Below are 12500 nucleotides of genomic sequence, written 5' to 3' on the forward strand. Positions count from 1 at the left end.
TTGTTAGCATTGGTCTCATGATTAAATGACCACAGACTACAGTGGGACAACTTTAAAATATGTCCAGTCCATTGGCAGTGAGGTAGAATAGACATTAAATGACAATGATGCCAATTGTTGTTCTTGTTGGTGGTGCTGTTGTTTTTAGGGCTTTCCAATACTGCCATTGATTCTGTTCATCTTTTTGAGGCAGTGTTTTTATGGTTTCATACTCTTCCTTTTAGCCAACATTTCTGGTCACCCCTTACAAACAAGCAGATATATGCTACACCTATTCTAAACCCCTTACAAACAAGCAGATATATGGTACACCTATTCTAAAAGCTTGAGTACACACCATATTGTATGTATGTATATATACATACATACAGGTGCATGGCTCAGTGGTTAGAGCGTCAAGCTTATGACCATCAGGTTGTGAGTTCAAATCCTGAACCGGGCTGCGTGTTGTGTTCTTGAGCAAGACACTTTATTTCACGTTGCTCCAGTTCACTCAGCTGTAGAAATGAGTTGCGACATCACAGGTGCCAAGCTGTATCGGCCTTTGCCTTTCCTTTGGATAACAATGGTGGCGTGGAGAGGGGAGGCCGGTATGCATGGGCGACTGCTGGTCTTCCATAAACAACCTTGCCCAGACTTGTGCCTCGGAGGGTAACTTTCTAGGTGAAATTCCATGGTCATTCATGACCGAAGGGGGTCTCTGCACATATATGTATATAAATGTATACATATGTGAGTATCTCTGTGCGTGTCATCATCATTTAATGCCCTCCTTCCATGCTGGCATGGGTTGGACGTTTGACAGGAGCTGGTCAGGCAGGAACCTGTACTATGCTTCTGTGTCTATTTTGGCAGGGTTTTCACAGCTGGGTGCCCTTCCTAACACCAACCACTCCACAGAGTGGGCTGAGTGCTTTTTACATGGTACTCGCACAGGCGAGATCAGTTTTGGTGTGGTTTTTGCAGCTGGATGCCCATCCAAATGCCAACCACTGTACAGTGTAGACTGGGTGCATATATATGTGTGTGTGTGCATGCTTATGATTTGGGTAAAAACCTTATAGTTTGCTTTCAAAAGCTACTAGGTATCATATATATATGTGCATACAAACATACACATACATACATGTGGCTGTATAAGTATAGAGGCAGCTTGTAACTATACTAAGAGGACTCTTGGAAATTCCACAAGACAAGACAAATTAAGAGGAGCTATTTAAGAAAGAAAGGATAATTTGCATTTTTATTGTATATAAATCTTATTTTTGCCTTATATATATCTATCTCATTTGTTAGTATTTAATTCTCTTGAAACTGCAAGATCAATATATAATTGCATATTCCTTATTATGCAATATTTTATCATAATTATTTTACATTATATACAATTAATGTACGCAAAATGATACAGAGAATATTCACATTGTTTTTATTTACGTGATTAGTTTCAATTTCATTGCAAATTAAAAAAAAAAGAAAAAGACACCCAGAGCTATTTTACTAAGTTATTTCACTTTGAGTCACAATAATATATGATTTTAAAATTTCCTTCTTCTAAACATGTTATTTCTCTCTCTCCCTCTTTCTCTCTCTCTCTCTCTCTAACAAACTTTTTAACCATGTAATTTACCTCAACATGTTAACATTTCTGCTTTTCTTTCTCTTTCTCCTCTCACTTCCACTAACCATGTGACATCATGGTTAGTGGAAGTGGCTATCTACTGTCTCACTCACTTTCACTCCCTCTTTCTCTTCCTCACACTCTCCCTCATTCTCCATTCCTCTTCCTCACACTCCCTGCCTCTCTATCACCCTCACTCCACCCACTACCTAACTAAAGCATAATGTGTGAACAAACGAACAAGCAGAATTATAATACAAGCACTAGGCTTACAAGGAATACATCCTGGGGTCGATTTCTTCGACTAAAGGTGGTGCTCCAGCATGGTCACAGTCAAATGGCTGAAACGAATGAAAGAATATGTATATATAAATGTGTGTGTCTATGAATGTTTATGTTTCGTGTCCTAACGAGAAAGCATTGAGCTGGAAACAGTGTCATTTGTTTGCATTCCCTGTGAAGAAACCATCAGACATCTAAGCTTTTGAATCTATGTGGAATAAAAAGACTCTTGGAAAACAGTTAAGGGTTAGCAACAGGAAGGGCATATGGTTGTCAAACGTTGTTTCAGTAATGTTAATGGTCCAGCCATTGCTAGCATGGAAAAACAAAAAACAAACATTAAATGGTTAGCATTTAAACCAGTTCTATCCTGCCTGTCTTATGTTACTCTTACTCTTACTTGTTTCAGTCATTTGACTGCGGCCATGCTGGAGCACCGCCTTTAGTCGGGCAAATCGACCCCAGGACTTATTCTTTGTAAGCCTAGTACTAATTCTATCAGTCTCTTTTGCTGAACCGCTAAGTGACGTTGTTCAAAGTTGCTAGATCTGGCTTCTCACACCTCCCCTTTAATGTAATTCTAAAGATAAACAATCACATCATCAAAATCTTGAAGTGACGAGATAATGCATGATTAACTCAAAGCAATGTGAATAGATAAGCTTTACATTTGACAGAATAATCTGAATGCTAAAGGGTTAAACATTTAAACTAGCCATATCTGGTCAAAATATTCTTATTTCTGTATTGCCCACAAGGGGCTAAACACAGAGGGGACAAACAAGGACAGACAAAGGGATTAAGTCAATTACATCAACACCGGTGCGTAACTGGTACTTTATTTATCGGCCCCGAAAGGATGAAAGGCAAAGTCGACCTCGGCGGAATTTGAACTCAGAACGTAACGGCAGATGAAATACTGCTAAGCATTTTTCCCGGTGTGCTAATGACTCAGCCAGCTCACTGCCTTCCTTCTGCTCAAAATATTCTGCCTGTTTTAACCCTTTAATGGATCAATTATTTTGACATGGTGTTTCATTTCAGAGCATATTTTTTCTTTCTTTTGTTAATTATATACACCGTTTTAATTACAAAAAAGGTTTTTTTATCTTGTTTCCTTTTTTTTTCTTATAGAAATTAAAATGTACTTTTATTCATTTGGATTTAAACGAGTTAACTCAGACATTGAAAAAATACATATAACTTAACTATCTTTGGTTTTTTACAAGATGTATTGCTCTTCAATCAAAGGAAAATTTTTTTTTTAAATGAGACAGTTTATTTAAAATGATAATTTTTAAAACAAGGAGTTACACACAAAGTTATCTTGCAGACATCACACATGTATCTGCTTTCTCTTCAAATCTTCTTTCCTTTAGTGTCTCTTTTCTCTGCGCATTTTGCACACTGCCTTGTAGGGGTTTATTTGTTATCACTTAGTGGTATTTCCATGGGAAAGTGACCAGCTGGGACAAATCTTGTTGGATGGTCTTCCAGGTTTCGTGGGAGGCAATAAGGACCTATATTTTTCAATAATCTTTGTGATTATTTGCATTCTAAATTTCAGCGGTTTCATAGCAGAAGCTGGAGTTTCCAAAGATGCTTCATACAAAACAGAAGCATTCCAGATAGCCAAATCCATTAAATGAAAAAATACTTTTTTTTTTTTAATCAACGCGAGTAAATTTGTGATTGCTCAAAAATAAAACAACACAAAACAAATAAACTCATTTGAGTGCTAAAATCAAAAGTTAATTTTGACCGAGTATACTCGTCTGGTTCTAAAAAGATGCATTTGCAATGCACGAGTAAACTCGGGATAATCCATTAAGGGATTAAGTTCAAACTGGCCAGATCCAGCATATCACACCTACTCAACTATATAATAGTAAAAATAAACAATCACATCTTGAAACCATTAAATAATTCATGATTAATTCAAAACAATATGAATAAATAAGCATTACAGTGCAGGAGTGGCTGTGTGGTAAGTAGCTTGCTAACCAACCACATGGTTCCGGGTTCAGTCCCACTGCGTGGCATCTTGGGCAAGTGTCTTCTGCTATAGCCCCGGGCCGACCAATGCCTTGTGAGTGGATTTGGTTGACGGAAACTGAAAGAAGCCTGTCGTATATATGTATATGTGTGTTTGTGTTTGTGTGTCTGTGTTTGTCCCCCTAGCATTGCTTGACAACCGATACTGGTGTGTTTACGTCCCCGTCACTTAGCGGTTCGGCAAAAGAGACCGATAGAATAAGTACTGGGCTTACAAAGAATAAGTCCCGGGGTCGATTTGCTTGACTAAAGGCAGTGCTCCAGCATGGCCGCAGTCAAATGACTGAAACAAGTAAAAGAGTAAAAGAGTAATTACATTTGACAGAGTAACCTGAGTGCTAAAGGGTTAAATAAATTAAGGAATACTTGCAAGGGTATATTAATTTAGATGAGTGGGGTGGAAGTGTAATTTGTTAGTTGTAAACAACAATTTAGACCAGTAAGTGTAGCCATGAAGATTATTACAGCCACGCCTTTCCTTCGTGGTAATGTCAATGCGTTACTTATATTTGTCCGCCTTCCTTCCTCTTTGGTCACTCTACACGTCACCTAATAACTGACATCTTTGGAATCCATGACACACAATATGAAACCTCACTATCAAGGACATAGTGCAGAATGGACAACCACACACACACAGACATACAAGCATGTGTACATATATACACACATGTATATACAGTTATGTGTGTGTGTGATGTATAAATGATTCATATGTGTGTGTGTAGGTTTGTCTATGTATATTTGTGTGTATGTATATATGTGTGTGTGTACATATGTATGGATGCATATAGATATATGTATTTATGTATGTATATGTATGTTTGTGCATATATATATGCATATATTTATGTGTGTGTATATGTATGTATATGTATGTTTGTACATATATACATGCATGTGTGTGTATGCATATATATGTGTGGATGTATATGTATGTGTGTGTATGCATATATATGTGTGGATGTATATGTATGTGTGTGTATACATATGCACACACACACACACACACATGTAGATAGACACAGGGATGGCTGTGTAAAGTTCATTTCTCTACATTCAATCCCTACTGCACAAGTTCTCCGGCTGCTACAGCGTCATGGTGGCCAGTATCTTGTGACAAGAATGTAGCAAGTGGAAACTGTGCAGAAGCCTACTGTTTGTTAATGTGTTGTTTATATTAGTAAAAATAGAGCTAGTGCTGTGGTTTATGCTTCATGAATAAGTGGTTCAATGAACAGGGACTGACATAATAAGTATCAGAGTGTATTAGAGTTGATATCTTCAACTAAAAGCCCTTAAAGGCAGTGCCCCAGTATAGCCACAGTCCAGTAATGGAAACTGGTAAACAAGATTTGAAAAAGAACACACACACACACACGTGTTCACATTTATACCAATAATAATTGCTGCACATGTTTTTTTGTTTTTGTTTTTTATAGCTAATTCACACAATGCAATCTGTAAGTGGAACAGTAAAGACATGCGAAACTTTTCTCAAGTTCAAAATGTGGCATTGTTTTGTTATCAACATTCCAATACACACACATTTTGTCTTCATCATTTCGTGTCCACTCTCTGCCCTTCCTCACTGGATGCTGGAGAATTTCTCACTTGTTTGCTTCATTTTCATCTTGGTTTCTATGGTTACATGCTCCTCCTATTAGCAACCCATTTTACATAGTGTAATAGGTATGCTCAGTGTGTCTGTCCTTGTTTGTCCCTTCTATGTTTAGCCCCTTGTGGGCAATAAAGAAATAAGAAGCTTACTTCCCAACCACATGGTCCCGGGTTCAGTCCCACTGCGCGGCACCTTGGGCAAGTGTCTTCTACTATAACCTTGGACCGACAAAGCCTTGTGAGTAGATTTGGTAGACGAAAACTGAAAGTAGCCTGTCGTATATATGTATGTGTATATATATATATATATATATATATATATATATATATATATGCTTGTGTGTCTGTGTTTGTCTCCCCCCCCCCAACGTCACTTAACAACCAATGGTGGTATGTTTACGTCCCCGTAACTTAGCAGTTTGGCAAAAGAGATCGCTAGAATAAGTACTAGGCTTACAAAGAATGTCATCAGGTCAATTTGTTTGACTAAAGGTGGTGCTCCAGCATGGCTGCAATCAAATAACTGGAACAAATAAAAGAAAATATATATATATATGTATATATATATATATTTTTGTGTTTGTATTTGTCCCCCCACCACCACTTAACAACTGATGTTGGTGTGTTTACATCCCCATAACTTGGCAGTTCAGCAAAAGGAGACAATAGAGTAAGTATCAGGCTTTAATAAAATAAATACTGAGATCATTTCATTCAGTTAACAATTCTTCAAGATGGTGCCCCAGCATGGCCACAGTTTAATAGCAAAAACAGGCAACAAGTGAATGCAATGCTAGCCCTCTTTACACAAGCAATATGATGGAAGAAAGATAGATTGTAGAGAGGTGTAGTGATAGGAGATGGGACGATAAATGGTGGGGGGGGGAGAATGGTAAATGGAGAAATCAATATGCACATAATGATCGTGAGAGAGACCTAAATGTAAATATTATATATTCTAATCTCCTCCGTCATCACCCATCCTTTCACATTCAATTTTTTTCCTTCCTGCTTGCAGAGGTTGGGCATGTCTGGTAAGCTAGTGCACCAAACCTATACATGCATAGACAGTATGAAATATGTTACCACCCACTGCTTTGACCTTTTAGCATTCAGGTTACTCTGTCAAATGTAATACTTATTTATTCACACCGTTTTGAATTAATTACGCATTATCTCATAGCTTTGAGAGTTAAATGATGTGATTGCTTATTTTGAGAATGTTATAGTAGGGTACAAATGAGTGGACAAATCTGGCTAAAACAGGTAGGATATTTGGGTTATATATGGACAGTTTAAATGTTAAAGGGTTAAGATGTTTCTGGTTAAAACGAAATTTCTTAAACTTTTCTAGCAAACCTTTCAAAAATACTTTTACAGTTTATTTAACCTCTCATAAAATTTAACTTTACGAAAGCAAAAGTAAGAGATTAATGAAGTCATGCAATAATGTTTGTATTGGAATTTTCTCAGGTATGGAATGTATAGCAATAAAATTCCTCTCACTACAGGCACATGAGTGGCTGTGTGATAAGTAGCTTGCTTACTAACCACATAGTTCTGGGTTCAGTCCCACTGCATGGCACCATGGGCAAGTGTCTTCTACTATAGCCTCGGGCCGACCAAAGCTTTGTGAGTGGATTTGGTAGACGGGAACTGAAAGAAGCCCGTCGTATATATGTGTATATGTATGTGTGTGTCTGTGTTTGTCTCCTCCCCCCCCAAATCGCATGACATCTGATGCTGGTGTGCTTACATCCCCGTAACTTAGCGATAGAATAAGTACTAGGATTGCAAAGAATAAGTCCTGGGGTCAATTTGTTTGACTAAAGGTAGTCCTCCAGCATGGCCACAGTCAAATGACTGAAACAAGTAAAAAGAATCAAAAAGAACCGCTAATTATGTTTTTGCATTCTTTTGTTTTTATCTTTTACTTGTTTCAGTGATTAGGCTGCGGCCATACTGGAGCACTGCCTGGAAGTAGTCAAATGTATCTCACTTATTTCCTCAGCTGAGGTCGGAGTGAGTAGTATTGAGGAAAGGGATAATATGCTAAAGCAGTGCTGCGCAACCGATATTGGTCTGGTGCACTAGCTTACCAGACATGCCCAACCCCTGCAAGCATGAAGGAAAAAAATTGAACGTGAAAGGATGGGGGATGATGCAGGAGATTAAAATATATAATTTTTTTCCCTTTTACTTCTAGTTATAGTTTTAGTTCAGGTTTGCCGCCGAATTTTGAAAATAATTAAGTGTACCGCAGGTAAAAAAAAAAAGGTAAAAAGTATGGTTGGTGGGACAGAAACAGGTGTGCTGCTGTTGGCAAGATACATGGTAATTCCAGTTGGAAGAGAAGTAGGATGGTGGTGAAGGTGTGTTGGAGCTTACCCCTAAGATATAGAGAGGAGAGTGGGAAGTGGTACTGGTGGGTAGGTAAGTATGTGGGAGTGTGAGAGAACACATTAGTGTAATAGATAAGTCAAGAATAGTTCAGCAAACTTTGGTAATTGTTAAGTTTTGGTTATCCTGAGCAGTGGAAGTGTCCAATGTTTCAGACAGAAGTTGCTTAACAGAGTTGTATAATATCATAAAGGCTGGTAGGGGTGAGAAAGAAAGAAAAAAAGGTTTGTTGGTGGAGACAGGACGTAGAGAGTGCATTATTGCAGTGAATAAAAGAGGTGTAGAGAGTGAGGGTGATGGGTTATGAGGCAAGAAAGGCTGGGAGCTTGATTGTTGATCCAAGAAGCAGAGTGAAGGGCGAGATACTAAAGGTGGGAGAGCAGTAGTGGGAGTGCTTGGTTGAGGTGGAAGAAGGTCTGCTAGTGTAGTGTTAATTAACTAATCCTCTCCAAGTTTGAGGTTTTGGTTATATATATATATATATATATATCATTTAATGTCTGTTTTCCATACTGGCATGGGTTGGATGGTTTGATTGGAGTTGGTAAAGGTTGGGGCCTGCATTAGACTCCATCGTCTGTTCTGGTATGGATTCTATGACTAGATGCCCTTCCTAATGCCAACCACTTACAGTGTGTACAGGGTGCTTTTTATGTGGCACCAGCACCAGTTCAATTCTGCTGTGGTGGATGAGTCATATATATACATACATATATATATATATATATATATATATATATATATATATATATATATATATGTGTGTGTGTGTATGTACACACACACATTTACAGAAAATGTATTTAGTATTTTAGGATTTATAAAACTCAATATATATACTATATATATGTATATATACATATATACTAATATATGTGTATAAATACATGCATACACACACATGTCTATGTATGTCACGTCACGTCACGTGACCGACCAGACCATCAGATGTTGTTACACATCGCTGGTCACAATGCATTCGCATTGTTTTAGCCTTCAAATGACGCCACCCCGCTGGCTAAACGAGCAGGCCAGTCTATGTATGTACCTATCTATATATGTATGTATCTATTTGTATGCATCTATAAGTATCTATCTATCTTTCTATGTATATATATGTACATCTCTTACAATAAGCATCCTCTTCTTAAGGTGTTTCACATAATTCCTTCAGTGTAAAAGCTGTTACCAATTTATTGTGATGACTTGCTGTAGAAGCAGCAACAAAAACTGTCGTTTTATTACAAGATTCTCTACATAGAACATTTATTTTACATGTTGCATATCTCTCCTTTATTTCACATCTAATATTCCATCTTTCTCTGCATTCATCTATCTTTCTGTGTGTTTATCTACCTATCTATCTATTTGTCTGTCTGTCTGTCTATTTGTCTGTTTCTTCATTGTGTGTGTATTTGAACAAAGATTTCCTTAAATTAAAAATTATTAATTGTATAAAAAGAATCTTAAAAGAACAATGACATGAACATTTTGGGAGGAAGTTTTCACATTGTGTTAATGTGCTTTCACTGTTTACAGCTTTTCAAACACACATCTTATGGAGTCAGCCATATATACAGATTACCCTATAACGTGTGTTTGAAAAACTGTGAACGGTGAAAGCACTTATACACAGTATGAAAACTTGTTTCTAAAAAGCTTGCTTCATTCTAGTTTTTTCTTTCTTTTTGCTTTTTTTTTTCAAGATTCTCTTTATATCGTTAATAACTTTTAATTTAAGAAAATCTTTCTTCAAATATTGTGACTGTACCAAAAATTCTTTGCAAAACTTTTTTTAAGACATACATACATACATACATTATATATATATGTATGTATGTTTCTCGCCGTGTTTCTTTTCTGTGTATCTTTCTGTTGAAGAGCGTAGGCTCGAAACGTAAAAGACTTGTTTTATTTATATTCCTGAGCGTCATACTAATACAATTGTTTGTTTGTATTCCACCTGCCTTCGTCTTTTGTTTATTTTCATAAAGTTTCCCGTTATATGTATGTATGTATGTATGTATGTATATGTAAATATACACACGCACTCACACATACAGTTCATTGCTTTCTTTTGCAGTCTGCGATCTGTCTAACTCAGGCCAATGGGACTCAAACACAAGCAATCCAAGAAGCTATTTCTGGAAATAATTCTAATAAAGAACTATTTGAGCCATGTGCTGAGTAAGTACAACTAATACATTCTCTTCTGTAAATAAATGCATTTTTATACACATGTGTATTTATATTTGTGTGTGTGTGTGTGTAGTTTCTGTGAGAGAGTGTTTTACTGGAAATGTATTTTGAATTTTGCTTAGATTAAAAATGCTTTTAATTATAAATCTCAAGTAACAAGCTGTGATGGGCGAGTTCTGACAAACCGTTGATTGTTGAACTATGGTGGAAGTTCAGTGTAAGCAAACTATGAAATTGCAAGGCAGAGGGTATGTGTGTGTGTATGTATGCATGCATGTGTATTCATGCACATATACTATACACATCATCAAAACATATATATATATATATATATATATATATATCACACGGATGTGTATATACTTGCATATGTACAGTTCCCCCTTCCCTGCTGTTGTACACGACACTTTCCCTTGGTACTACTATGTGAGACAGAACCCAAAACCTCATGGTTGAGAAGCAAACTTCTTAACCACCATCCACCCCCCCCCACACACACACACACATACCCCACTTGCATAGTAATTATAATGACTAATGTTTAAAGTTGACAAACACGATCTATGCCAACAAAGCAATCCCCAGTTGGATCTTCAACAAAGTCTCTCTTATTCAAATGACAGTTATTTATTGCCTCCAAACTATAAATCCTTTGTGTCTTATCATTAATAGACACAATTATTATTATTATTATTATTATTATTAAGGCAGCAAACTGGCAGAATTGTTAGCATGCCAGGCAAAACGCTTAACAGTATTTCATCCATCCTTACGTTCTGAGTTCAAATTCTGCTGAAGTTGACTTTACTTTTCCCCTTTTTGGGGGTCTGTGAAATATGTACCAGTTACGTACTGGGGTTGATATAATTGACTAGCCCTTCCCCAAAAATTTCCTTTTAGTAGAAAGGATCGTTATTATTATGTATTTGCTGGGAGTGGTTTGGTTGGTAGAATTATCAGGGCAACCAACAAAATGATTTGTGGTATTTACTTGCATGCTTTTGAATTGAGTTCACTTCTTTCCCAGCTCAACTCTGTCATTCCTCCTTCCATGGTTGAAGAAGTAAAATAACAATCAAATAATAGGAGATGCCAACCATTCTCTTCTACAACATTTGTGGTTTTGTTATATATATATATATATATATATCAATCATCATCATCATTGTTTAACATCCATGGGTTGGTCAGTTTGACAGGAGCTGACCAGACAGTATACTACCCTGGGCTACAGTGTCTATTTTGGCATAGTTTTTACAGCTAGATACCCTTCCTAACACCAGCCACCCCACAGAGTGGATTGAGTGTTTTTTATGTGGCATCATCACAAGCAAGATCAGTTTTGACATAGTTTTTACAGCTGGGTGCCTTTCCAAATGCCAGCCACTTCACAGTGTGGACTTGATGCTTTTTACGTGGCACCAGCATATATACATTCATGGGCAAAATCCAGGGATTCAAACGTAGGAAGTTTGTCAGCTTCAAGCATGAGTGGACAGTGTACAATCAGGAACAATAACAGTTAATTGGCATTGAAAGTTACACACTTTTTCTCATATCGAAGTTACAAGGAAAAGCTAAGAGTTTCTCTATAGCTCACAATTAGCAACTGGACAGAGTTGCTACAAATGTGAATAAAAATCCAAATTGAGGGTGTGGAATGGGTAAAATGCAAGCTACATATGATTTTGGGGTAACTAAGAAACCTCCAAGTATCAGATAGCTAAGAAACATACATTGCCTGCATTTTACCCGTTCTGCTCCCTGAATATAGATGCATGTGTGTGGTTTCCTGGGTCTCACCCTTCCACAAGTTATGTGTTTCCAATGGTACACTCATTGGTTCACTTTTTTCTTCTGTTGGCAATGCGGACAAGACGTCTATACACTATTTTGCTGGTATAACTAAGGAAAAGTGGCGAGATGGCAGAATCGTTAGCACGCCGGGCGAAATGCTTAGCAGTATTTCGTCTGCCGTTACATTCTGAGTTCGAATTCCGCCGAGGTCGACTTTGCCTTTCATCCTTTCGGGGTCGATTAAATAAGTACCAGTTACGCACTGGGGTCGATATACTCGACTTAATCCGTTTGTTTGTCCTTGTTTGTCCTCTCTGTGTTTAGCCCCTTGTGGGTAGTAAAGAAATAGGTATAACTAAGGAAAAGTAATTTTGTTTGACACACTGATTTATTGTCAGTTTTCTTGGTCATATATGCATACAAATATATACATGAACATATGTAAGCACCCAAGGACCATCATCATCATCAGCATCCTAGTCCGGTGTCACACTCTGCGATGCTGTGGTCATCATGATGTCTTGCC

The 12500-nt window shown here is 37.3% G+C and overlaps 1 protein-coding gene across 3 annotated transcripts in view; it reads left to right on the forward strand.

Annotated features, from left to right (window-relative positions):
• Positions 1 to 12500, forward strand: part of LOC115215078 (G protein-coupled receptor kinase 5) — a 480808-nt gene that overhangs the window by 367794 nt on the left and 100514 nt on the right. For all 3 annotated transcript variants that reach the window (XM_036505440.1, XM_029784236.2, XM_029784237.2), the window contains exon 5: positions 10062 to 10165. In XM_036505440.1, the coding sequence (XP_036361333.1) occupies positions 10062 to 10165 (104 nt within the window). The remainder of the gene's footprint in view (positions 1 to 10061; positions 10166 to 12500) is intronic.

Source organism: Octopus sinensis, linkage group LG8 (assembly GCF_006345805.1).
Source record: "Octopus sinensis linkage group LG8, ASM634580v1, whole genome shotgun sequence".
NCBI lineage: Eukaryota > Metazoa > Mollusca > Cephalopoda > Octopoda > Octopodidae > Octopus > Octopus sinensis.